The sequence below is a fragment of the Prinia subflava genome, chromosome 12 (assembly GCF_021018805.1).
Source record: "Prinia subflava isolate CZ2003 ecotype Zambia chromosome 12, Cam_Psub_1.2, whole genome shotgun sequence".
In the NCBI taxonomy this organism is placed as follows: Eukaryota; Metazoa; Chordata; class Aves; order Passeriformes; family Cisticolidae; genus Prinia; species Prinia subflava.
The window spans coordinates 7713769-7740453 of NC_086258.1; the positions used below are offsets into that span (position 1 = coordinate 7713769).

Sequence of the window (26685 nt, forward strand, 5' to 3'; positions counted from 1 at the left end):
CTGGAATTAGGGCCTGTTTGGGCAGGACACAGAGTTTCTGCTGAAGGGCCTCATGCTGGTATCTCAGAGAAGCAGAAGTCGGGGTGGAGTCAGGGTTTGGCTGGTGGTTGGGAGGGATTGGGGTCCCAGCAGCATCATGATCCCCCAGGCAGCATCACCCACCCCTGCAGAGCTCTGAGCAGCCATGGGATGGTTTTTGGGGGGCTTTAGGCATCCAGCTTAAGTGGAAGTGCCCATTTTCTGCTCCTCAGTGCCCAAACCCTGCTGGACCCCCTGTGGTACCCAGTGTGAGTCCAAACTCCCCCACTTAGGGAAGGGTTTGAACAGCACCCAAGGGGTTAACTTATTCCAGCTTTATCCCCTGTCTCCAGCAGCATTTCCCCTCCTTCTCCCAAAGACAAAACCTGCTTCTCAGTTTTACAGAGAGAGCCCCAATTCCTGCAGGCTTCTCCACGGACTAAATTGCTCAGAATAACCACAGAGCTGCAAACAAGTCTAAACTCCTGTTTGCAGTGGGGTGTTTGTGTTTGACAGGCCAGAACCATTTCCAAATTATAAATATGACCTTTGGGTTAGACCAGACCTAGAACAATACAAGCCCAAGTCCACTCCAGCAGCCTGAGCCCTTCACCAAGCTCAGGGTGGACAGGGGGGAAGTGGCAGCTCCTGCAGCCCCTCTGAGCCCTGGTGTGATTCCAGAGCAGGAATGAGGGGGGTTATTTTTGGGGGGTGTCCAGTCCAGTGTGGGGGCAGCCTACACAGTTCAGTCTCCCCTTATCATTCTTAGGTTAATTCTAAAATAAAGCAGCGCAGTGGCTCAGGCGCCAGCTGGAGTTTTCTAGGTCACAGAAATCGTGGTTAATGCAGGGCTGAGGCAGCCAGGCGTGCTGCAGACTGTCAGCATCGCCTCTGCCACCCCAATCCTCGCCCTCATCAGAGCTGCGGGCTCAGCTCTGCCCCACAGCCTCAGTCCGGGCTTGGGAAACACCACCAGCATCTGAACAAAAAACACCCAGATCCCACCGATCCTGCTGGGCAGAGCTGTTCTGAGCTCCCCTCTTGGTCACCCCCTGCCTCAGTTTCCCCACCCTGATGGCACGGCAGTTTTGGGATGCCCCGGGCTGGGTGAGCTCACCCCCAGAGGGGCAGAGGGAGGTGGCCAGGGCAGGTGGCTGTCACCCTGTGACAGGAGCAGGAGCTGGCAGAGGGCAGCCAGCAAACGCAGCCACCCCCATTCTGTGTTTGCTCAGAGCCCGGCTCATGGGCTTTTTGTCAGCAGCTGTTCCTGCTGGGGGAAAAATCAGAATAATAAATAGGACCCCGTGCCTGGTGTGTGTCCCTCGTCCTGGGACAGGCCAGGCGCTGCGCAGGGCTGGAGCCAGCTGTGCTGGCCGTGCCTGGAATTTGCTCCCCTGTTAATGCCCCTGGAACGCTGTTCCTGCTCTGATTTCTGCACCTGGCCGTGGCTGGGCACGCTGGATCAATGCCCCATTTATTCCTGAGCTGCCAGGCCCTGCACAGGAACAACCCCCAGGAGAAGATTTTGGCACGAAGCTGAGCAAAGCCGCTGTGGAGGCACCCGGCTGCCAGCTCCAGCCACTCCCCAGGGGCTGGATGTCCCCAGCCCTCGGGCTGGCAGGGATGTCCCCAGAGGCAGGACAGGATGGGAACAGATTTTTGCACTGCCCAGCTCTTGGGTCCAGGCTCCAGTGCTGTGTTTGGCAGCTCAGCTGTGCCACGACCATTCCACCCACCCAGGGCCAGGCTGAGGCTCATCACCAGCAGGGACCAAAACCTGGGATTTCATACCTGGTGAATGTGGGAGAGTTTATCCCAGGCAGGAGGAAAGAGCTTATCCCAGGCAGGGTCAGCACCTGGACCAAGGCTTAATACCTGGCTGGGCAGCACCTTCCCAAACCAGCATCCAAAATTTAGTGCCCAGCTCACGTCCTGATTCTCTGAGTAAAACCCCTCTGCTCATTGCTACATCCCCTTCCAGCTGACCCTGGGAAAAGTGAAGCACTGGGGACTCCCAAGGGTGGAAAAAATTAATGTTCTTAATTAAATGACATGGCAGCTCACAGGGACACCACATCCCTGCTCAAGGTGGAGCCTCTTGAACACCTCAGGGTTTTTTTTTAAGCAACAGTGCAACTTATTTATTGCTCTGGAACACGCTGCTGCCTGCAGGGCCAGGTGGGATTCTGGAATATGATATTCAGCAGTGACTAAAAGCCATGGAAAATCAGCCTCTTTCTTTCACCCTGCAGGAGTTCAGCTTGGAAAATGAGAGGAGTCACAGGGAAGCTCCCGGGTGGGACAACTGCTCCAGTGGCAGCTGCTCCAGGAATGAGAAGGAACCCGACAGGCACCGCAGGAGGGATCTACTCCAGATTTTGGAGGGGGAAAAAACACTCACTGTTCATGCCAGGAATCGTGAAGGATCCACCCCTGGGAGCACCCATCTTCCTTGGATGGGCCAAGCCACCCCTGAGCCCCAGTGCAGCCAAGGGGGTTTTAATGACAACAACCCTGACATGATCCTGACCCCCTGGCACATTAAAAACCATGGCTGGGAAAAAAAGAAAACCTATCAGCAAAATTACATTTTATTTTGTTGGGGTTGTTTTTTTTTTTTTTTCCATTGGGGAATTTACTTTGATGAATTGTAACTTAAAAATGCCTGGAAAAACCACATGCAAAAGGGTTTCTAAGTAGCAGCTAAAAGTTTCTATTCCAGCATTACAAGCTATTCCAAATGATTTCCAAATTCCCAGCTATAAACTATTCCATTAAACAAACAGTTTGATCTTGAAACCCCCTCCACCCTACCCCAGTTAGTGCAGTGCAAAGGAAAAACCCAAGGAATTTACATATTATTTTCCAACATATCCCATTGCAATTCCGAATGATCTGCGACGAACTAAAATAATACATACAATTTTCTCGCCATCATCATAAAAAAAAAAAACATTTCCCTTTCTTATTCACAGATATATTTGTGGCAAATGGCTGAATAATTACTTACAAACAGAACAATCTCTTTTGAACGAGTTTTTTACACCAGTAAACACAAGAGGGAGAGCTCTCTGGGGAGGGGGTTTGGCAGAGGGTGGGGGTCCCTTTGGGGTGTAAGGGACAGAGGGGCCCTGGTCCCTGTGACAGGGCTGTGCTCTCCCAAGGTGATGCCCTGGCCACCTCACAAACTTGGCCACGTTAACAGGAGGGGCTGTGAGGCTTCAGGATCCGAGGCAGACCAGGAGTTTGTGTGTCCCATCCACCCAAACGCCCCCTGAGCCCCAGCACAGCCTCTGGAATGGGAATGGAACCCTCTGCTCTGCACAGGAGCAGGGAATTGTCAGCTCCCTGCTGGCTGCTCCCCTCAAACTGGGCATGGAGGGGCTGGCTGGGAGGGGTTAGCACCAAACAGTACCTTGGGAATGCCCCGAGCCCCATCGTGTCCCTGTCACCTCCTGTCTGCACCCACCTCACACCCCCTCGAGTGGGGGCACTCCCAGAGCTCCAGGAGGAAAAGCAGGGTGGCTCTGGGCTTGTCACCGAGCGTGTAATTCCCAAGCTGGCATCATTCCCTTGACCTTGAGAGATCCAAACTCTTCCATTTCTCATCCCAAACATGACAGAACCTCGCACTGCTCACCCACCCAACACTGGCACCTCCAGGCTTGCAGCAGGACCCCACACCAGAACACGATGCTGATACCCCAAATCCCAGGAGAACAACGCCAGGGCATGGAAGCACCAGCTCAAAATTCAGGGAGGCAGCTCCTGGGGCTCACATATAGGGAAGTTATTCCCTGTCATGCCCCCACACATGTATTTTGTTTGTATTTGCACTTTGGGAAGGGCAGACTCGGACTGAGGGGGCTCAGGACACAGTGGGAATGTCACAACACAAGGACCTTTGACAGCAGCAGGAACAGCCTGTGGGAGAAGAGCAGGGGGCAACGCTGCCAGCCCCCAAAAGTGCACACAGCTGGGGAGAGGAGATGCTTTCCCAGCCCAGGGACAGCATTCAGGACTTGATACCGTAGCCCTTATTCAGGTGGGTTCGCCCTGAGCTCATGAGGTGGGATTTGTCACAGCTGCAAGGAAAATCAGCCTGGCTTGGGGGGTCCTGCTGCCAGCTAGGGGAGGACAGACCCAGGGACACATCCTCTGCATGTGCCTGGTGCCTTGGAGGCCTCTGAAACCCTTGTGTGGAGCTCATCTCCAGTCCTGCAATGCACTGAGACCTCCTGCTCACCAGTGGGACCAGTCTGCTCCCTGGGCACCCCCCTGCCTGCAGCACGGCTGGTGGGACTGAGGTGACTGTAAAGAAAATGGGCTTGGGGGTGCCAAAATGGCTCTTTCCCCTCCTGGCTGACCTGAAGGTCCAATTCCAGCCTACATCTCAGGGTGAAAATGGTCACAGCCCTCTCCTCCTCCTGGGCCAGGTGTCCCCAGCCCGCCCCTCGCCCTGGCCACAGCACTGCCCACGGCTGCCAGGGCCACTGCCAAAATCCTGACCTGGGCCAACACCTGAACGGGCTGGCGGGGGCTCTGCGTTGTCTCCTCGGGGCTCCCTCCCCTGGAACCCCCCCAAAATCGTCACCCAGGCACAAAAAACCCTTCGGCCTCACCCTCCCACCACCATCCCCACACGGTGGCTTTTCAACCCCCGTGGCAGCAGAGGGGTGCAGCCCCCACGGCCTGCGGGGCACCCCCGAGTCTCTGAGCTCTGTCCATGCAGGGGGAGCGCCGTCCCACAGCCCAGCAATCTTCTGTACACGGGCCGGGAGCAGCCTGGGCCGGGAGGGGAACGTCAGGGGCTGCGGGGGCAGTCCTGGGGGTGTCCAGCACGGGGACAGCGTGCTCGGGCTGCAGCTGCCGGCTCCGGGCGCTCGACGACTTCCAGCGGCCACGGCCGCGGTCACTGCACGCCCTCCTCCTCCACGTACGTCGAGGGGAACCAGCCCACCTGCAAGGGACAGGAGAGGTGAGTGGGGAGATGGAGGGGCACAGCACAGAGCCTGTCCAAATTCGAGGATTTGGACACTTCAGGCACAGTGAGGGATTGTTGGGGGGTCCTGTGCAGGGCCAGGGGTTGGACACTACGATCCTTGTGGGGCTCTTCCAAGTCTGTGGTTTTACAGAGGAGCTCCTGTGCTGTCACTGGGATTGTTCCATTGTGCCCTTAAGTGCTGTTCCCAGTCCTGGATGTGCCAGGTCCTGATGGTGTGAGCCATCACCCTAATTTGGGATGGAGCTAAATCCCCTACATCACCTTGGACACTGCCTGCAAGGGATCAGGGCAGGAAGAATCTGTGGGATCCCAGGTCAAGCCACCAGGCTGCTGGTTTTCCTAGGATGCAGAGACTGCAGACATCCCCCACGGGCAGGTTTAGGGAGGATCAGACCCTCCCACCACATGCTCCCATCCACCTGTGTGCCCTGGCTATCACTGTCACTGTCACAAAGCACCAAATGGCCACGCAGAGGTGGCTCCCATGAGGTGACAGCCCACCCAGAACCCAAGAAAGAGTCGGATTGTAGGCTTGGTATTTTTTGGGCCTGAGAGATTTTAGCCTGCTGGTAGCTCCTAACTCCTTTCTCAAGAGAAAAGTTTCTTAGGAAAGCTTCTTCCCAAAACAATCTTGGCAGAACAACTATCCTCTCCCAAAACAATCTTTCTGCAGGTGGTGTGTTGCCTTCTGGTTCTCAGAGAAAAACACTTTGGGTGTTTCTCTAGTTTGACCAATGAGACTGGGAAGGTGTCAGTCCTGTTCACCAATCATGTTAAGTCTGTATCAGAACACCTTATAAAATTAGACAATTTGAGGTTTTTTATGCCTTTTGCCTTCTGAAATATTTGGAGTCTTTAATTTTTTGTCCATGCCCTACAGCAACACGAGCTGGCGTGGGACACATCCCCCCTTCCCTTTGCCGTCCTGACAGCAGGGAGGACATCCCAGAGCAGGAATTTCCCTGGATGCACTCACCCTTCCGTTGGTTTCCCCTTTCCACCATCCCTGGTCCCCTCCAATCCTGCTGTAGATCTTCACCACGTCCCCCTCCCGCAGCGACAGCTCCCGCATGTCCCGCGCCGCGAAGTTGTACCGTGCCACGGCCGTGCCTATGACCCGGGGGGTGAACACTGCCAGGGGACAGAGCACAGCGGGTCAGGGACAGCCCCACACTGGCTGAAGCCTGGGGAAAGCTTGCAGAGGTTCAACCTGGGTTTTCCATCACAGCACCAAGAGCTGGAGCCGCTGGGATGGAGGGGTGGTGTTGGAATCCCGGGCACTGGGGGAATTTCAGGATTTCTGTGCTGACAGGCACTGACCCCCAGGAAAATACTGCATTGACCTGAGGGTGTGGAAAAGGCTTCCAAAATTGAGTGACAGCACTGGGATTGTGGGTGTGGGGTTTGAATAGAAGTGTGTGATAGCACAGGGTGGAAAAGTTTAAGTTTTCCTTTTTTTTTCAGAGAGTTTAAGGTTTTAGGATATAGCAATGTATATAAAGTAAGATGGAGGATTTAGGGCATAGGCTAAGTTCTTCCTTTTCACCTTCTTCTCCATGGCTCTGGGTGGTGTTTTGTAATTGGGTAGAAAACCCTGCATTGAGGGCCATGTGTGGCTGGTTATTGGGTTAAAAGTAAAAATAATCTAGGTGTCATTTCTCAACTGGACAATGTATCCCTAAAAGGCCTTGTAGAGAGATAGAGACAGAGGCATTTTTCACTTTGCCAGCTAGAACTCACAGCTTGTGAGACTGTACTATAGATAAGAATTAATAAACACCTGAGTCCGAACATGAAACACCATCTCGAGCATTTAATCCTGATCCTGGCAGAAAAAGAAGATAAAAAAGCAACAGGGTGGCACCACCTGAGCTGCTCAGCCCCACATGGGTGGGGTTAAACTGGGTTCCTGCTGGGCTTTGAAGGGTCCTGTGGGTTTGGGAAGCTCCTCTCTGCTGGTCAGGGGCTTGGTGGGGATCACGGGGCACTTTTGTGAGGTGGTAAAAGAAAGGATTTCATAGGAATACACAACCATTAACCAAGAAATCATGGAAAAATCCTGTTCAGCTCTCAGTGCCAGGTCTGGCTGCCACACAGCTCCCAGCACCTGATGGAACCACTCTGTAAATCAACATCCCTAACACTGACCAGAACCTTGGAGTGAGGAGATGACCCCAGGAGCCACCTCAGGAGCCAAACACCACCAGCACAGCCCCAGGATCTCCATCACTTCAGGCATGGGATGCTCAGGGGAAGCACAAGGAGGGGGAAGGCAGGGGCAGCACTCAGCATTCCTGCCCCAAGGTCTGGGCATGGGGAAAAAGGCTGGAGAACAACACTGGAGGGATGGGACGGGCAGAGGAGGAGAAAAATGCACTTTCTCTGAAGTTCACAAAAAAAAATGAAATAAACACCCTGAGGGGATGTTGTGTTTCACTCCCCCTCTTTCTCCCAGGATTTCCAAGGGTTAATTTCAGCTCTAAAAGTGTGCAAACCAAGGTTGAACGAAGTTTGGGGGAAAGCTTTGCCCAGGTTTTCAGCTCTTGGGGGGGAAGGAGGTGAGGATGGCGATGGTTTGGACACACAGTGTGTGATCACTGGGGGGTTTGTCCGTCCTGGCCAGGCAGCCAGGCTGGAGAATGGACAGAAACCACGGCAGCTTTGAGCTCCTTCATCAAGAGCTTGCTCAGAGCCCCTTGCTGCACAGATCACTTCCTGCAATACTTTCTGTGCAGTTAGAGAATCTCAAAATCCCGGATTTATGCTTGAAAAGTTAAGTGTTCTTCCCAAAAATGGCACCAAGGAAGGCACATATGGCTTTGCTGGTGATTTTCTCTGTCCAGCCTAAAGGAGAGACTGAAAGATAAAAATGGGAAATAAAACTGGCAGGATTTTGCCCTGATCCCATCCAAAGGGAGGATGACACCAGTTTGGGAAGGTTTTCTCACCACTGCAGGGACACTGAGCCCCAAAACACACCTGACAGCTCAGGTGTGTCCCTGTCCCCTCAGCAAGGGGCTCTGAGCAGCCTCAGACACCAGAGCTCAAACCCTGCAGGACACTGGGATGCTCTCCTGGAGGACAGGGAGGAGCAGACTGGGACAGGGTGTGATGTTGGGTGAGACACACGGGATAAGCAGGTCGAGCTTGAAGTACATCATGAGATCCCAAAGTGCTACACCCACTTTTTGTTTTGGTTAATTTTCGCCCCTTTTCTCAAACAGCAACAAGTCCATCTCCTCCCTGCCTTGATTTCACTGCCAACCACGCCATGGTTAATTAACCTAATTAATTTATTTCCCAGGGCAGCACTGGGGAACTGCCTGTGGGGATGGAGGGACAGGGGGGACCCCGCAGGTCCCACTGCTGATGGCTTTCAAGCTGGGGATGGTGGCAGGTCCCTCCAGCAGGGAGAGGCACTGGTACCTGACCAGAAGGGACTGGAGGAACTCTGAGAAGAAAAGTTGAGGCCCTGAGGACTGAGAAAAGAAAAGTTGTAGGAAGCGCAGGAGGCTGCAAAGAGGTTAGAGAGAAACAGAAAGAGGCAGAACACGCATTAAAAAGGAAATTAAAATAAAATATTATAAGGCACAATGTTTTAAAAGCTGATGGAGGGATACAGGGCAAAGCATGCAGAGGGTCTTGTGCAGGGGCTCGGAGCTGGGACAGCTGAGAAAAGGTCTGGCCACAGCCCCACAGCCACTGGGGGCTCAAAATCCATCCTGGGCTTGTATTTAATTCAAAAAGGTATTAAACCAACTTTTAAAACCTATCTTCCTTTGGTATTCTTTTCTAAATATACCATGGAGAAAAATATTTAAAAGTTATCTTTCCCCACAAAGCAGTTAGTTCTGCACTCAGGCTTTTGGACAAAACAACATCTTGCATTACTGCACTTTTTTCTTCCCATTTATTTTGATTTTTCCTTTCTTTTCCTTTTAGACACAGACTTACCCTTTCACCCATCACCTCCATTAAAGGAATCCCACTGGGCTTCAAACCATCCCAAGTCACACTGGATCCATTAAAACACAAAAATCTCTCGTGGGTGGGAAAAACAGGATAAATCCCAGGAGTGAACATCACATCCCTGCTCCCAGCCAGAGGGTGGGCAAACCACAGGAGGGGAACTAGCCTGTCCCAGCAAAACCTGTCCCTTCAGAGAGCAGCAGTGCCAGAGAGCCCCAGACCCCCCTGATCCCTCCAGTGAGACCCATCCTGGAAATGCCACCAGCCCAGAAGAACTTCTCTGCAAGCTGAGGAACTCAAGCCCTACAGTGAAGCTGTAAATTCCTCCCTCTGCTCCTCCAGCTGGCTGGAAGGGGCAGGTTTTCCCTGCCACCCGAGCTGGGTTTTACCTGGGGAGCGGGTGAAGGTCCTGGAGGTAGAGCGCTCCCGGGATTTGTAGGGATATTTCAGTGTGGTGTCCAGCTGCTTGAAGCTCTCCTTCAGTGAGTGGCTCTGGTAGTACTCAACCAGCTCCTGGGAAGGAAGGAGAGGCATGTGGCTGTCTCTGCCAGCCCCTGCATGACTTGCAGAGACAGTGCTACCACAGAGAGGGAACACAAACCCACCAGCAAGCTTTCAAACTTCTTGGCTTCCGTGATGTGAATCCAGTTGTCCTTCTCCACCACCTTGATGTGCTTCACCTCCTCGTTGAACCTGCCAACGACAGCAAAGGCACTCAAAAAAAACCCCACAGCCACGTGCTCCAGCCCTGGGTCGTCCTTTGTGAGTGAGAAAAATTGAATTGTTGAATTCCTAAATGGGGAATGACTCACTTAATGCTGATGGCAAAGCGCTCGGCCTCGGCCGGCCGCTCCCGGATCAGGTAGGTGCCGCTGACGTGAGACTTGAGCAGGTTGTCTGTCTGATGCCTCTCCATGTTCCCTGCAAACCTGAGCCCAGAGGTTAATTAGTTCATTTAATTCATTAAAATGAACTTGTAGCTTTAAGCAGGCACGTTTTGGATGAAAAGAGACACCTTTTTTAAAGGCATGCAGGTTGCGAGGCAGGTGGAGAAACATCCCAAATATCCTGAGCAGGAAGGAAAGTGCCCTGAGATACACAAAAAGCTGTTGAGCCACTGAACCACACAGAGGGCAGCCTCTTCCCTTTGAAGCACCTGACACCTGGAAAAACCCACTAATTGGGACTCAGTCTCCAGGTTAATGAGGCCTCAGCAAGAGCTGGAGAGCAGGGATAATTTACATCCACGAATCCGTAAACCTGGCTGGAGCTGGAGAGAAGGAGCAGCAGGCAAGCCAAGCACAGCCTCTCCTGCCAAGGCAGGAGTTGCCTCCTTCCTGCCACAATCATTTTCTGGGCACAGAACACGGGAAGAGAAACCAGCACCTCTCTTTGTGCCTCTGACCCTCTCCTTCAGCAAAGAAATCCCCACAGCTGCTGCCAGGGCTTTCAACACCCAGACCCCACCGTGGCAGCTGCTCCAGGGCCGCAGAGAAAGCAGAGCACTGCTGGCCTGCCTTAGGAATTCCTGCCTGGAGTGGATTCCTGAGCAAGGGACAAGCACCAGGCAAGGCTGGGTTGTGTTCCTGCCCTCTCACTCACCACGGGTACGCCGTGTAGTCGATCTCCCGCGAGGGCGGCCGGCTGTTGGGGGGCTGCAAATTAAGAATTGCTCATTAGTGGGGAAGCAGCAGCTCCTCAGGCTGAGCATCACCTGTGGGATGCTCCTCTCCACGGGAGGATTCCCTCTGCCCAGCCAGCCCTGGATTCTGGGCCCGGGCAGCGGAGGGCAGTGTTGCTGCTGAGCATCTCGCTCCTCTCAGCTCCCCGCTGGGATGAGCAGGCTGTGTTTGCTCATTTACCTGAGTGGTTTTTAATTGGGAAGCAGCTGACAACGTTACAGCAAGCAGCTAAAAGCAATTAAACTAAACCGAGTGCAGTTTTCCTGCACTGGGCATGATCTGGAGCGCTCTGCTCCTGAGCAGGAACAGAGCTGGCTCTGATGATGCCAACCCCAGCCTTGGGAACAGGGCTGGGACAGCCCTGCCTTGACACCTGCAGCTGTGGGGTGAGGGATCCACCTTCCCTGAGAGGCAGAGAACTCCCTGAAGGTCCAGGGAAGGACTGAGGGCTCCAGGAGAAGGCTGAGAACAGCGACAGGGACAACCTCACCCAGCTGCATCTCCTCTCTGGCACTTACCCTGGCATCCACGGGGCAGGGTTTCACTGAGGAGCTGGGGAAATAACCCGACTTCTTCGTCTGCAGCAGCCTCCCCTGCAAAGCCAAGCTGGGCATCAGACTGGGGGGCACTGGGGGCACTGGGGGCACTGGTCCCAAGCTGCCTCCCAACCCCCAGCACACCCCTGCTCCAGGAAAAGCCCTCAAAGGAAAGGCACAACGCAGAAGTGAGTGGTTTGGAAGTTCCCAGGAGTTTCCCAAGAGGAATCAGTCTCACCTCCCACCAGGGCGAGTCGGGGTCCCCCCTCAGCAGCTCGATCACATCCCCAATTTGGAAGGTCAGCACTGGCTTCCCTGGAGGGGCTGGGTTTCCATGGTAATTCTGAACCCCCACCATTTTAGGACCTGGCAGAGAAACAAAACAGTTTCACAACCTTGTCCCTGCTGAAAAAAATAACCCAAACAAACCCTCCTGAAGCCTGTTCCTCCTCATCCCCTGACACAGCACAGCAGGCAGGATCCAGGGGCAGGAAACATGAAAGCAGAAAGGAATGGTGTCCACAGTGAATGTTCTTGGCTCCTGCAGTTCCATGCATGACTGAGTTCCCTGAGCAAAAATAAACCCAGGGAGGGCCCAGCCAAGCTGAAGCTGCAGCTCCCAGCCCTGCACCTGGATTTGAGCCTCTCCCAGGCAGAGCAGCCCCTGCCAGGCAATGCCTGGCCAGCACCAAGCCCTGCCAGGCTCAGCAGTGACACCACAACCACAAAAGGCACCAGGGGACACTCAGCCAGCTCTGAATCTCAGCTGGACCTGGGACTCAAACGCCCCTGAAGCTCCCAGTCAAAGTCCACTTGTCTCGCCAACAATTGCACATTAAATAAACTTCCCCCACTGCAGCAAACCCACAGTGTTTATCCTCAAAATGCCTCCCCACCTCTGCCTCTCCCCTCCCAGCAAGAGCACTCTGTGCTTGTTTTGTTGGTTTTTGTTGGTTTTTTTTAACCACAAACTCGATTCAGGTTTCTTTTCTGCCAGGCTTGGCTTTCCTTCCATCAGAAACAGCACAAAAACAAATTGTTCTTCTCCTTTGAGCCAGAGCAGGGGCAGGGCAGGCCCAGAGCTCTGTCCAGGCAAGTTTTAAACACAGGAAGATAAAAGTTTTTGCAGTAACCTTTGTGACTGACCCCCATCAGAGGCCCTGGACGTGCCAGCAGCAAGGTGCTCCCCAGCAGCAACAAATCTCCCTGCCAGAACCTGCCTGGTCTGCCCTGGAGGCTGCTTTGGCACAAGGATGTTGTGCCAGGCTCTCCTGGGATGGGCAGAAGCTCTCCTGGCCCAGCAGGGCTGGCCAGGGGCACGAGGGCACCCAAAAAACGATGTGGCAGCAGGGACAGGACACTCCCCAGAGCCCCATCGCTGCCCAGGAGGGTGCACAGGAGCCTTCTGCAGGTACTGAAGCTCTTTCCTGGCTTTGGAAGGATCCTCCCCCTCCCACACACTCAGCACTGGGGATTCCTGCAGCCACAGCCTCTCCCTGCCCTCCCATCCCACAGCAATGCCCTTACCAGGTCCTGCACCCAGTGGATCCTGCAAAGAAAGAGGAGAAAGGCTCAGTGAGGACACAGCAGCCTCAGTTCTCACCCACCTGAGGCCACAGGGATGAGAAAACCTCTCCCCAAATCCCCCTGGTACCCCCCAGCCCATGCTGGCACCTCCTGAGGGCTCTGGTGCTGCTTAAACTGGGCCAGTTTCAGGCTGGGGAGGAGGCCACTGGTCCCAGTCCTGTCCCACTGAGACCCCTGGGACCCCTCTGAGGACAGTGCTGGCCCTCCCCATGAGCTGCCCACACCCAGACTGGACAGGGACACAGCAGGGAGAGGAAAAGGGCCAAGCCACATACCTGGTCTGCTGAAGAACCTGCAAGAGAAATGATGGGATAAGGGGTTAATTAAACAGGCAACAAACCAAATTTTCTGTTTCTCTTGATGCTCTGAGTACCAACAAAGCAGCCCAAGGCAGAGGTGGGGTCACCTGAGTCACTTCTTTGCACAAATGGGATATTTTCCACAAGCTTTACTGAGGTATCAGCCTCACTGCAGGGTGGGACAACTGAGAGGTGGCAATGCCCATGTCCTCCAGCAGCAGCCAAAGGTCTCCTTTTAAACATTTTTAAAATTTTTAAGGGCATTTTTAAACACTTCCCAGCCAACAGCATACTGCTAAAGCTCACAGACAATTGTTCTAGCCAGTCAGTAAGAGCACACCTGCCTCAAACAGTGTTTGCATGTGTGCTTGCTATTAACAACACACAATAATCCATTATTAAGCTTAAAACCTTCTACTGTCTTGCTAAGCAGATTTTTCTGCAGTCTTAAGATCTATCCAAGCCAAGCCTAAAAAACTCAAACGATTGTTTCATGTCCTTGCTTGCTGTCCTACTCTACCTTCTCTACTTAAAGACTTTGCAGAGGCAGCCAGCTCCAAGTTTTCTGCTCTTTCTGTTTCTGGGGTTTGCTTCCACAGCTTTCTGAAAATCTTCTGACCTTTACTGTTCCCCACAGTGGGGCAAGACCTGGGCTGTGACTGCAGCCAGGCAGGGGCATCTCCTCCCTGCCACAAAGGTCTGCAATTCTCTTTCTTCCTTTCTCCATTCCCCACCCAAAACCTCTCCAAAGCCACCCTGAGACAGCTCCTGGAGCATCCCCAGGGTCCTGCCCCGGGTGAGCACAGTGAGCCCCAGCTTGGCCCAGTTTAGTCCCAAGTTTGCCCAAATTTTTGCTGTACTTTGGGACATTTGGGGTCCAGAATGGGCTCTCTCCTCATCAGGAGTGTTCTCCCTGCTGCAGACCCTCCTGCTTTCACTGTTAAATGATGAAGAATGATCACCTCTCTTAAATGCCCACCCACAAGAGCTGCAGCATCACAGAGCTGCCGTGATTCCCTGCCATCCACGGGATGCAGCTCTTTGTTCTGGAGAATTTGGGCTGCTTTGTTTGTATTTTAAACCACCAGAAAACGCCAACTGCAGCCCTGGCAGGTGGGTGGGAGCATACTTGTATTTTTTTAATGCATTAACAAACATCAGTGCTTTACAGAGTGAATTTCTCAGATCATTCACGTGCAGCAATGAGCTGCTCAGGAAATAACTCACCCATCTTGCAGGGAGGAATAATCTCCAAGCACTCCTTGTGAGCACCTGCTCCACATTTGGGACAAAGATAGCCCTGGTAGAAGGTTCCTCTGTGCCAAAAAAACAAAAAAAAGTCAGAAAATCCTAACCCAGCCTCAGCTTGGAGATTTTTCTGTCCCTGTTTTACTGCAGAGCAGTTGTTGCTCACCTCAGGAACATCCTGCAGGCCTTGCAGTTGGTTGTCTTCTCAAATGTGTACATCTGGAAGTTGTGATGATTTGCATTGGCTTTCTCTGGCTTTATGTTGGACCTGAGGGAAAGGACCTGGGGGTTATCAGCCTGTCCCCAGGGGCTGCTGGCATTTCAGTCAGCTTGGGCACCACACAGACACGAAATCCAACGTGAAAGGAGATCAGGGCTCGGTTGTGGAGAGAGGATTTTGCTCATTACCCTCCCCTGGGACAAGAGTCACGGGTTTGGCCTGAGTCAGTCACCAGCCCAAGCCCTGCTCTGCTCAGGACCAGGTCCTGCAGCACCACCCTCCCTCCTCATCCTCCCCCTGCTCCAGGGTGGGGTGTCCTTCCAGAGAATCACAGAAAGGTTTGGGTTGGAAGGGACATTTAAAATCATTCCATCCCACCCCCTGCCATGGGCAGGGACCTTCCACTGTCCCAGGTGCTCCGAGCCTCATCTACCCTGGCCTTGGGCACTGCCAGGGATCCCGGGGCCTGCTCTGGGCACCCTGTGCCAGGGCCTGCCCACCCTCACAGGGGAGAATTCTTTCCAAATATCCCATCTCCATTTCAGACATAAAATCTGCTTCCAGAGATGCCTTGGTGGGGCTGCTCAGAGAACAGTTCCAAGCCCCCTCTGCACTGGGGCTCATCCAGCAAGGCCACATGAGCTTCCCCATCCCAGGTTCTGCCATCAGAGCTGCTCTGCAGGGACCTGATGGCCCAGGACACTTTTCCCCCACTCCTGCCATCTGCACCCGGGGCCAGAGCAGCCACTCGTGCTCACATGGCCATTTCAAACTGCTCCATCCACTTCCTCTTCATCTCCTCAGTCTTGCAGAAGAACTGGAAGCCCTGCTTCCCCTGCAGGTGGATCAGGTAGAAGCCGTACGACCACTGCAAGAGGAAAGAGAGCTGATCTCACAGCAGAGCACACCACACATCCCCTCACACGCCTCAGGCACTGCTCTGAGTGCCTGTCCCTGCCCCTCTCAGGGTTGTTGATTCCCTGAGGTTCTCCTTGGGGTTGGTGTTCCCCATGGTACTAAGGTTCCCCCAGGGTTGCTGTTCCCTGGGAGTTTCCCCTGGGTTGCTGTTCCCAGAGTTAATCAGGTTTTCAGGCTTCTCTTTGCCCTGGGTGTTTCACACCAGAGGTAGAGACGACAAGCTGAGTCCCCAGTGCACATTTCCAAGGTTGTTTATTCTTCATTATCTCAGTTCTGTCCCAGCTCTGCCAGGCCTCCCTGGCAGGGTCCCTGATCTCAGTTCTGTCCCAGCTCTGCAGGGCGTCCCCAGCAGAGCAGGACACGCGGGGGACTGGGCGGGTCAGAGAGCCCCACACCTTATGTACAGTACCCCTGACCCAACCACTGTCCGAGACGTATTTTTTATTTACAAAATTTTACCAATACCTACTACCTATGCTAACATGTCATTTCTACTCTAAACCAATCCTTGAGATCCAACTCAGCAGAAAACGGGGGACGAGAACAAGAACAAGGAGCACAGGGGCCACTCCCCAATTCCTCCATCTTGTCTCCTCAGCCCCATATGCTAAGAATCCTAATTTCTATATTTATATTCTATAATAAACCATCCACTACTTATTTTAAATTCTTAGGATTTGTGATTCTTCCTGCATGTGAGTGTTCACTGCCATGGACAGGAATCAGAGTCAGTGTCCTCCTGGGATCTGTGTGGGTCTAACTGACCCCCCTGGACAGATCCCAGACCCCCTGTCTGGTCTCCAAACCCTCCAGGGTGGCCAGAGGGATGTTCTAGACTCCAACATGCTCCCTTCTGCTCAACCAGGGCCGGGGCACACAGGGGAGGAGCAAGGAGAGCTCCGTCTCCCTAACACATCCCAGCTCATCACGCCTGAACCGCCTCGGCGCTGTGCACTTGGACCAAGCTGCATTTCGTGGTGGCAGATGAGAGAACCCAGATTCTTCTGCTCCACTGGGTCCTCCCCAGCCGTTCTGCCTGTGGCTGACAGCAAGTGACAGCCCAGGAGGGACATCTGACCTGCCCACTGCACATATGCTCGGCCTGTCTCACGGGCACACCGCGCACAAACACGCCACGGCCACGGGGGTGCTCTGCTTACCATTTTTCCGTGGGACTGGGAAGCATAGGAGAGCAAAGTGGAAACAGATTGCATTAAAACACAAAGCCAGCAGCGTTCCCTCAGCAGCCAAGTGGCAGAATTGGCTGTCCTCACCCCAGTGTCCCTTGTCCCCTCTGCACCACAGCTCTTCCCGTGGCAGGGGATGGGTTAAGCTAAGGGGGCTCTGCTGAAGCAAGAGCTGGGAGGTTTTTGCTCCGTGGCTGCAGAGTGAGCCTCAAAGCACAGGAAAATGATGTTCCTTCAGTGCTCCCAGTGCCAATTTTGGTGTGCAAAGCTGCCTTTCCAGGCTCCTCCACCCTGCAGCTTGTGGGAGAAAGAACATCCTGGACCTTCCCTCCCTCCCTGCCCTCCTCTCCTGCCCATCTGATGTTTGCTCCCTGACACTGGGCCAGGCAGCAGGGAGCAGCTTCCTCTCTCCCAGCTCCAACCATCCCAGCCCCCTCAGGGCTGTTCTGCCAGGACAAAGGTCAAGGATCCAGCCCAGCCCCACATTAATAAACATTTCCCAACGCTCTTTAAGGCTGTCCTGAAAGTTGAGCGTTTATTTTCCAGCTTTTTTCTATTTTAAAAGGCTAATGGGAACACACTACCCTGAAACAGCTCCAAAATGCTCTCCAGAGCTAATCCTTGGTCCACCTACCTTCTTAATGTCCTTGTTATTCATGGGGTCATCAGTCATCTTGTGGAAGAGCAGCTCAATAATTTCCTTCAGCTCATAATTGTATCCTTTCCTCTTGCAGACAATCACCACTTTATCAAATAAAAATAAATACCTGCCCAAAGCAAGCAAACAAACAAGCAACCCAGTCAGACACACCGTTAAAAAAAACCCAAGGGGAAGGATCTGGAAAGCTCTGAGGAGCTCCCCAGCCAGCATCGCTCAATGCCTGTGCCCTGCTGTGCCTTCACATGGATGCTGGGTTATGTCAGTGAAATTAGAGGCAGTAATTAATTAAATGAGCTCAAGGGGGGTCGTTATAGGGGGGAAGGTTTGGTCTGGGGACGCTGTGCTGCCACTCACCTGTCCTGCTTGGTGTGGTTCACTATGGAGCGCACCTTGAGCTCCCCGTCGATCTTCGGCCTCCCAAACTCCTCCAGCTTCACTTGCTGCAGGAAGCAAAGCAGGGCTCAGACCCACAGCCACACTCTGGGCAGGAGGGAACCCAAAATGTGCCCACTGCATCCCCCCAGCCCTGCCTGGGGCTGCCACAGCTCCTGGGAGCAGCACCAAGGGGAGGGAGGATGCTCCAGGGCATGGACACAGGTCCAGGAGCCCAGGAAAGCCCAGAGCAAGGCTCAGCAGCCACAGCAATTTTGCAAACCACTCCCCACCTCCAATGAAGCTATTTTTTCAGATCATTTTTTCCACAATTTTCAGCTATTTTTTCCAAAATCATTAAGGATTTTGTGCCTGTGAAATAACCATCAATTAAAAGCTCATCATTTCTAAATGAAGTCAAGGCTTAAAGCCCCCAAACCCAGCCCCCCTCCAGGTGAGCTGAGGCACAGCACTGGGGCCGAGTGTTTGACACCTCTGGGGCTTGGAGGATGAGTTCTCCTTAAAATACCTGGCTGAAATTTTGGGGGATTTGGTGCCTTTTTATGTGAGCCCTTCCCTTGCCCCTTCAGTTCACCTCTGTCCTCTTGAAAGCAAAATAAACCCTCTTTTTAAATAGAAGCCAGATACCAGCTTGGGGAACTTTTGTGTCCTCCCTACACTAATAATGCAAGAAAAACCTGAAGAAACACCTATTTTTACCCTACTTTTTTTACCCTATTTTTAGGGTAACACCAACAAGAGAAGCCACCCTCCACCACAGCCAAAGCAGTTTTGTGGTGGAGCAGCCACCTCTGGACCATCAGCAAAACATGAGAGAATCTGAGCACACAGGGATCTTTCAGCACATCAGAATAAGTGGTAATTACACCAAAAAACCAAATATGTTAATAATAATCAAATTAAACTGGGTTCAAGAGGCTTTTCCAACTTACCAGGTTTTCTATAGAGCTCTGAAATTCACTTATTTTCTTCAAAGTCTCTTTGTCCCTCTTGACTTCATTGATGTACATGGCCAAATCCTTTAAAAAACAAAAGGGTGAACAGTGATTTTTACTTCACCAAGGAGAACAAACACGAGCCTGGCTCCCTGAATGCCTCAGGAGTGTGAGCAGGGCTGCAGCCTGGGCCAGGTGAGGCTGTTGGTGCTCCCAGCGCTGAGCCAGGCAGGTGCTGCAGTGTTTTGCATTTCCCAGAAGGTGGCAATGCACGAACCCAGCCCAGCACAGCAATCCCAAACCCCTGAATTTTCATCCTCCAAAGAGAAAGAACCATCCCTGCCACTGGAACAACTTCTTGCACCCTTCAGAGAGGATTTTCTGTGCCTGTTTGCTCCTTATCTGCTCCCTCCTTAACCTCAACAACAGCTCTTGTCAGCTTGGATTAAATCTGAACAGGGGATTTTTTTAAGACGTCCCCCCCGGGTCAGACCTCGCTGAGCCCCCCAACACAAGAAGGGTTAATCACAGCCCATGATCACAGATCTGTGTGACAATAGTTGTAAAATCACCGAGGCATGGATGGCAGGGATGCTGATGAGAAATGACACAAGCAAAAGCCTTCTGAGGCAGGGAGACACAATCCGAGGGAAACACAATCCCAGGGAAACACAATCCCAGGATCAACTGTGGAAATATTGCAAATATTGGCTGTGGAATTTCACTGGGAGCTGCCTTTCCCTCCCCACCACTGGGAACTCCTGTGTTCTCAGGCAGAGGGTTGGTACCTGCACCAAAAATACCCCACCACAAATGTTTGTGGGGTTTTTTTTTTGGTGCAAATCCTGCCCTTGCCTTGCAAAAATTTTATTCAAGCAAAATAAAAGGGAGCTGAATCCCTTTGGGAATGCCACTCCATCCATCCCCCCGCACAGCTCTCACCCCAGACAGCAGCAACGTCTGCTGCCTGCCAGCACAGCAGACAGAAAGGCTGGACTTGTGATGAAAGACATCACTTGGAAGTTAAGCCTTGGTCCGCAGATCAATTAAAACCATTCTGAGTGGCTCCCGAAGCCCCCCGAGCCCAGCGTGGTCGGAACTGCTCCCACACTCTCCTGGTGATGGGGAGGAGAAGGGAGAAACCTCCCCATCTTCCTGCCACAAAAGCTGAGCCTGCAGCAGAGGCAGAGCAAACACAGGTTTATTTTCCAGCAGTGGTGCTGGGTGATGAGGCCACGAGCGGGGTTTAGCTGCTGTCACCAGGTCCAGCGTTCATCCGAGGCCACAGCAGCGGGCTGGGAACGTCCTTCAAACACCCTCAGCTCCACACAGAGCCCCACAGCAGCTCTGGATGCCCGGGCTGGCAGGGATGATGGCTGGAAAGGTCACCCAGCTTATGTAAGAGCCAGGAAAGGCAGCGGGGTTACAAAAGCTGCGAGGTGGAAAACAAAGTGACCACGAGCACAGGGGTGAATCCTGAGGGGCTCTGTAGAGGAAAAACCTGGAGGTCATGAGCATCCTCCAGCCAGCTTCTGCTGGCTTCTGTGGTGTGAATGTGTGTGTGGGGAGACATATCCCAGTCAGAAAAACGTCTGGATGATTCTACAAGTTGATTTTTTTTTTGTTGCTGATGGTTTTCCTGAGATTTTGGGGGCTCCAGCTAAAAGCTGAAAAAAAAACCCCAACTCGAAGCAAAGCAAACTGTTGATGCCAAAATTCATAAACGGTTGAAAACAATTCCTCCTGTACCTGCATCGCCTCCAGAGCCTCCTTCAGCTGCTGCCTCTCTGGCCGCTCTGAGGAATGGCTCAGCAGCTCCTGGAAAAGCAGAAATGAATAAAAATAAAGAGTTTGGGTGTGCTAGGAGAGATGCCCAGAGACTGCTTGCACCGGACAGGCTCTGCCTGGGTGTTGGCAGGGTGGTGACAGAGATGTCAGGGTGGCTGCAGGCATTCCAGGGGTGGCTGGAGGGATCCAGGGAGATGGCAGGGATGCCAGGAAGGTGGCAGGGATGCCAGGGATGCCCAGGCAGGCAGCTGTGGCTGCAGGACAGGGAACACACCAAGGGCTGGTGCTTGAGAGATCAGTTACACGGAGTTGACAGGAGGAATTTCACACATAATCAGATTATATGCAAGCTTATTTTATATTCATTAAGTGCCTCTCGTGGCTAGCAAGTGCAGAATTACCCTGGGTCACCGTACTTTAGGAGACAGCACAAATATCGTGTTGTGTTAAGTAGCTCTAGTAATTATTTTATTTGAAGGGGAATAAAAATCCCAACCCTTGATCTGCATTTGGCAATGATTCACCCTCCACTGGCAGAGGTGAAAGATGCTACAGCAGAGAGAGGATGTGCCAGTGCTGAAAAACTTACTTTTAACAGGAGATGATACTTCAAAACTCTTTGCATTGGAACCACCAGCAGATCTTGCAATTTGAATTTCCCATCCTGGACCTTCAGTGTGCATTCCTGGGAAGGAGAGCAATAAACCAGCAGTGAGAAAACAACAGCTTCCCACCTAAAAGGAGTCTCAAAACCCTTGAGAATGTTTGTTGGGCTTCTGTAAACTCAGTTCTGATGCTCACAGACCTTGCAGCCACCCAGCCAGGGCTGGGCTCCCACCACAGAGGTGACCAAGGGATTAATCCCAGGGGCTGGGCCCTAAATTCCAGACCCTGCCATGCAAATGAGCTACTCCAGCCTAATGAGATGCTGCTCATTAGGGCAGGGCACGGATGCTCTCAGAGCTGGGGAAATGTCAAAGGAAACCCATTTTCCTCCTCCTGGGCCAAGCTAACACAGCTGACCTGTGAGGGGCTGGCACTGAGCACGAAGCCCTGGAGTCACTGATGAGCACTGAGTCATTAAGATGAGCTAATTGTGGCAAGAGGAAGTTTTGTCACCGCTACCTTGGCCCAGACCCATTTCAGCTGGCTGAGCCCCCCTGTGTGACCTGACAGAGCTGCCACGAGGGAGGCAGAGACAGGCAAAGCACAGATGCTCCAGCCTTGATGTGAGACCCTGGGAGCCCACACTGAACAATTCCTAAGCGCAGTTTTACCCCTGAGCTGGGTTTACACAGGGAATCAAAGCGTGTTTGTGGGAGGAGAGGTAACGTGTACAGACAGCCTGGCAAATTCCCATTGGCATCAAGAGCAAGGCAGGAATTAAAGCTGGGTGAAAACAGCAGCTCAAACAATGCATCCCTTCTGGGGCTCCTTTGATTCCCTTAATGTCTGGATCAGCCCCTATTCACACTAAAGAGGCCAGAGCAGGAATTCCAGGGATTTGGGTTTGTCTCTGATGTTCCCATGCTGCTGGTGGCTTTGGAAAACCACGTGGCTCCTGGTTTGGGGATGCTCAAGGCCTGCACAACTCAAAGAACTTGTCCCAGCCAGCCCCACTCCAATAAAGTCACTGGTTTGTTTTAATTTGGATAAACTCGGGGAGGAAGGAGAGAGCGCAGGTCTGGTGAGGAGACACAGGAAAAATGAGGGTCAGGACAGGGGAACGCCCAGCTCTGCCTCCTCTGTGACAGCACAGACACACTCTTACACCTTTCTTCTCTTCTGGTAAATCAAACATTCCCCTGACACCATTCTGAGCTCCAGCAAATCCTTCCCAAACCCATGACAAGGGGATGGGGGCAGCCCTCAGCTCACCTCCACCTTCTGCCGGACGTCCTCCCGGTTGGCAAGGAGGTGGTTCAGGGTGTTCTGGGCATATTCCATGTGGCTGCAGTACTTGCCATAAATCAGCAGCCTGGAGAGGGGAAAATCACAGGTTTAAGCAGTTATTTGGCAGTTGTAAGCTGTTATAAAAGATATATAAATGTGTGTACGGCGAAAGGACCAGGCAAACAGCTATTCCCCCATTTAACTGCTTAGCAAAGTACTCTTTTATTGTGTGGCTTTTTGACATTTAGATTTTCAACAGTTGAATATTTAGAAGTTGCCAGAGGTGATGAGCAGCTCATGATGAGCAGAAGGAGCTGGGTGGCCAGAGCAGAGGAGTTTTTGGAGGGTTAGATGAGATATTGGAATGAGATTCTTCCTTCTGAGGGGGGTGAGGAACTGGCAGAAGTTGCCCAGAGAATTTGTGGCTGACCCTAGAAGTATCTAAAGCCAGGTTGGACAGGGTTTGGGAGGAACCTGGGACAGTGGAAGGTGTCCCTGCCCATGGCAGGGGGTGAAATGAGATGAATTTTCAGGTCCCTTCCAACCCAAACCATTCAGTGATCCTCTGATGATTCTATGTCACATTTTAGAATCATTCCTTCTTGAGAGAGCCACAGGGACCTAGAGATCAAGAGCCTGGGTAATTGGGAAAAGAATGTTGCCACAGCCTTTGGAAACACAGGAGAGCTCTGCATGGACACCCTGGGCTATAAATTTCAACACTGACAAAGGAGAGCAGTTTTGTCGTGGATTCCCCCTCTTCCCTCATTAATCCTGCCTGACAGGTTTGGGTTTTCTCCCCCTTCCTGGCTGTTAACTGTTCTGCTGCTGATAAGACACATCCCCCATCACAACCTGCAACTCATCCATTATTTGGGGGCCTCATCCCTCTATGGAGATGACCTGGGAACCACTGACCCAGCGTTGCTCCATAAACATGGGACATTCACACCCTGCAGGGCAGTGAATAAAGAGATTTATGGAGCCACAGCCCCGGCAGAGCCACAGCCAGCAGAGACTATTCTTCTGCCTTTCCCCCATGACAATAATATCTACCTTGCCAGCACGGGGAGAGCTTCAAAAAGGCTTCAGGAGCATAAATTCAAACCTCTGGCTCCCAGAGAAAGAGATTTACAAAAGTATTTCCTTAAAAAAAGGCCCCTGCAAAGCCAAGGAGCAATGCATCATTTTGCCAGAATGTCTCCAAGGATGTGGAGGGAAGCAGGAGTGATTTGTCATGGATAGATTGGAGGGAGGAAGGTCTCCTGTTCTGGGACTCTGGAGCTCCGTGTTCCTCTCTTGGTGGGGCAGCCCTGTCTCCCCAGTGAGTTCACTTTTCCTCCTCCTGCACTGAAATTCCCTTGCTGTAAAATGATTCCTGATGCAGGAAAGGGCTCTGCCTACTCACATCAGGTGGCTCCAAACTCTTCATCCCCAACAATCTGGTTTTAGGGACCTCTCCAAGGCAAAACCCTGCTTGAGCAGCAGTTTCCCACAGCACTGATGTTCCCAAAATCCCCCCAGACTGAAGAGAGTCTCAAATCCACCATCACAGCTGGTTTGGCTCCTTCCCTACCATCTTTCCAAGGCTTTCAGGTCCTTCAGGAAGTTCTTGGCAAGCTCCCTTTGGAAGGGGGGTCATTGGTTCACCCATCTGCATGAACTCACCAGCTCCAAGCACTCTGCCAGCTCCCACCAGCACATCAACAGAAGAAAACATTGATTTCATGGCTCAAAACCAAGCCTCGTGCTCCTGCACAGCCACAGCACCTCCCTGGGCAGCAGTGTCACCTCCACAACTCCTCCCGTGTCCCTTCCCTGCTCCCTGTGCCCACAGCTCTGCCCCAGGGATGGCACTGGCATGCACGGAGCTGAGCCAGGAATTAGGAGATCAAAACCACCTAAGTGGGTTTTATGAGTATTTTGAAATTATTTGCATTCTTCTTTGGAATGTTTTTTTTTTAATTTAACCCAGAAAAAACCTGCCCTTTGTAACAAGAGGCGCCGTGAGTGATGGAAGATGTGACCTCACGGTGTGTTATTAATGCAGATGGTATTTCTGGAGTTATTGACTTCTGAATGGCATTTCTGTGTCTAGACACTGGTTTAATCACAGTGAAATAACAGCCTGGCACCATTCCACAGTGAATCACCCTTTGATTAGTATTAAGGATATTAAAGGCTTTTATCAACCTGATCTTCTGTGTGCTGGGGTGCTCCCGCCTGCAGCTGCCAAAACCCAGCATTGATTCTGTTTGTGAGAGGAACATTCCCATTTATGCACCGTGCCAAAGGTGCAGGATGAGCTCTGAGAGATTCTCTGGGAGTGAGGAATCGCTTTGATCTGCCCTGCACAGGAGTCACCACATCACAGCCCTCTGCTGCTGTGAGACCACACAAACCCCTGAAATCCAGGGAGGGTTTACTCCATCCCAGCTCACCACAATCTAAGCATTCCCAGCTTTATCCCCTCAGATGTGTCCCCACAAACACATGGGATGTTCAGTCTCCTGTGGGATGCTGAGCTCAAGGAAAATCCAGGTGCAGCCAGGGGCAAGGATCCCACACGGCAGAGCCTGGCTGTGACAGGGGAGATGTCCCAGCTCCCTCTGCCCCCGATGACCTGACAGCTGTGGATGGATTTGGCTGCTTCATGTCAGCACTGAGGGATGTTTCAGCTCCCTGAGAGCATTTTGCTGTGGAGGATGCAAATCTGGGCTGCTGTGAGAGGCATTGCTGGAACCACAGAATTATTAAGGTGGAAAAAAGACCTCTGAGTCCAACCACTACCCCAGCACTGCCACTGAACCATGTCCCTAAGCACCACAGCCACACGATTTTTGGGCACTTCCAGACATTGTGACCATTCCACTTCCCTGGGCAGCCTGGTCCAGTGCTTGACAACCCTTTCAGTGAAGAAATTTTCACTAATATCCATTCTAAACCTCCCCTGGTGGAACTTGAGGCTGTTTCCTCTTGTCCTGTTGTTACTTGGGAGAAAAGAAAGATCCCAACCTTTCAGGCAATAGTAAAGAGTAACAAGAACTCCATTTAAATCTCTGAAAACATGAACCCAAACCTGTTAAAAGTGGAGCTGCCTGAAGCCCACAGTTCCTTTACCTCTCTTTGAATTCCAGGAACACTTTTGCCAGGCTGCTTCCCCCAGACATCATCGAGACATCGATGGCTCTCAGGAAACTGAAGTGCACTTTAATCAGGTCCTAAAACCAAGCAACAGTCAACACTTTAAACACATTCAAAGCAGGTGGGCAAACAGAGCCTAAGGAGGTGCACATTCACTCCTTCATCAGGTGGGGTTTTCCCTCTTTTAGGTGCTTGTAAAGAAAGCTGTTCCAGTGGGATGCAGCCCTGAGTGGCCTGGAGGACAGGGGTGTAATTCCATTGAGGTTACATGGTGAGAAATGCCCCAGGATGGGGAGGGAGGAGGAGATGGGCTGGAAGGAGTGGAGGAGATGACAGGTTTTGACCCAGACCCCCTGCAAACCAGAGTAGAAACAAATCCCTCCATCACCCTGTGCCCAAATCATCTAAATCAGCTAAAATCCAGAGCTCCAGCCCTGAAACACCCACTAGATAGAATTGTTTTCTTACCTAGAGTTCATATATCCCCCACCTCTAAAACTGAGTGTTAAAGAACATCTCATAAACCAGTTTAAGCTCCACAGCACACAAAAGGCTGAAGCTCTCCAAGTGAATGCACAAATCTAACAGGGAATCAGAAAACCTCCTCCTAAGCAGGGAGAGGGCTGAGCTGCTGTGAAAAGAACAAAGATTTAAGGCAGGATGCCCACGACGTTACCTCCAAATTGATAAAAATGGCTTCCATGTCTTGGGGAGTCAGTACCAGCCTCAGGGGGTTCATGTAGTTCTGCAAGAGGGAAATGGAAAAGGGATTGAGGTACTGCAGAGGAGGGAACGAGGTTGTGCAAGGGATTTGTGCTTTTTGCTTCACCAGCTGAGTTCACCTGGGCAGGTTTTGATGAGTTTGAGCACTTGCAAAGGCAGAGGATGAGCAGGGATAGGAGTGGGAGGCAGGAATTCCCATGAGAGCATCATCCCTGAATTCCCATGGCATCTGCAGGGGTGGGAAGGTGCAAGACCCCCACCCATGGGTGCCCATAGCCCCCTCCCCTGCTAAACCTGCAGCAGGGGGGTGAAATGCATTCCTTCACCTCGCTGCAGCCCCTGGCTGCACTGGAGCATCTTCCCAGCTCTTTATCCCCCTGGAATTCTGCCCTTCTGAGGAGGCAGCGATGATGTGATTACATGGGCAATGCCTCTCTGAACAAATACATATTAACAGGAACATCTACGTGACTTGGGAC

At 52.2% G+C, this 26685-nt stretch overlaps 1 protein-coding gene across 2 annotated transcripts in view; it reads right to left on the minus strand.

The window, feature by feature from the left end:
- Positions 1-2979: 2979 nt before the first annotated feature.
- VAV2 (vav guanine nucleotide exchange factor 2) overlaps positions 2980-26685 on the minus strand; it is a 121842-nt gene continuing 98136 nt past the window's right edge. Inside the window, exons 7-28 of one of the 2 annotated variants that reach the window (XM_063410085.1) lie at positions 26160-26228; positions 25460-25560; positions 22325-22424; positions 21036-21131; positions 20408-20476; positions 18656-18742; positions 17685-17770; positions 17304-17436; positions 15323-15432; positions 14511-14612; positions 14324-14412; positions 13073-13089; positions 12738-12759; positions 11449-11576; positions 11193-11267; positions 10595-10647; positions 9805-9921; positions 9598-9685; positions 9382-9505; positions 8450-8536; positions 6000-6154; positions 2980-4978 (exon numbers count right to left, since the gene is read on the minus strand). In XM_063410085.1, the coding sequence (XP_063266155.1) occupies positions 4931-4978; positions 6000-6154; positions 8450-8536; positions 9382-9505; positions 9598-9685; positions 9805-9921; positions 10595-10647; positions 11193-11267; positions 11449-11576; positions 12738-12759; positions 13073-13089; positions 14324-14412; positions 14511-14612; positions 15323-15432; positions 17304-17436; positions 17685-17770; positions 18656-18742; positions 20408-20476; positions 21036-21131; positions 22325-22424; positions 25460-25560; positions 26160-26228 (1956 nt within the window). In that variant the 3' untranslated portion in view covers positions 2980-4930. The remainder of the gene's footprint in view (positions 4979-5999; positions 6155-8449; positions 8537-9381; positions 9506-9597; positions 9686-9804; positions 9922-10594; positions 10648-11192; positions 11268-11448; positions 11577-12737; positions 12760-13072; positions 13090-14323; positions 14413-14510; positions 14613-15322; positions 15433-17303; positions 17437-17684; positions 17771-18655; positions 18743-20407; positions 20477-21035; positions 21132-22324; positions 22425-25459; positions 25561-26159; positions 26229-26685) is intronic. The other variant, XM_063410084.1, reaches the window with a different exon arrangement.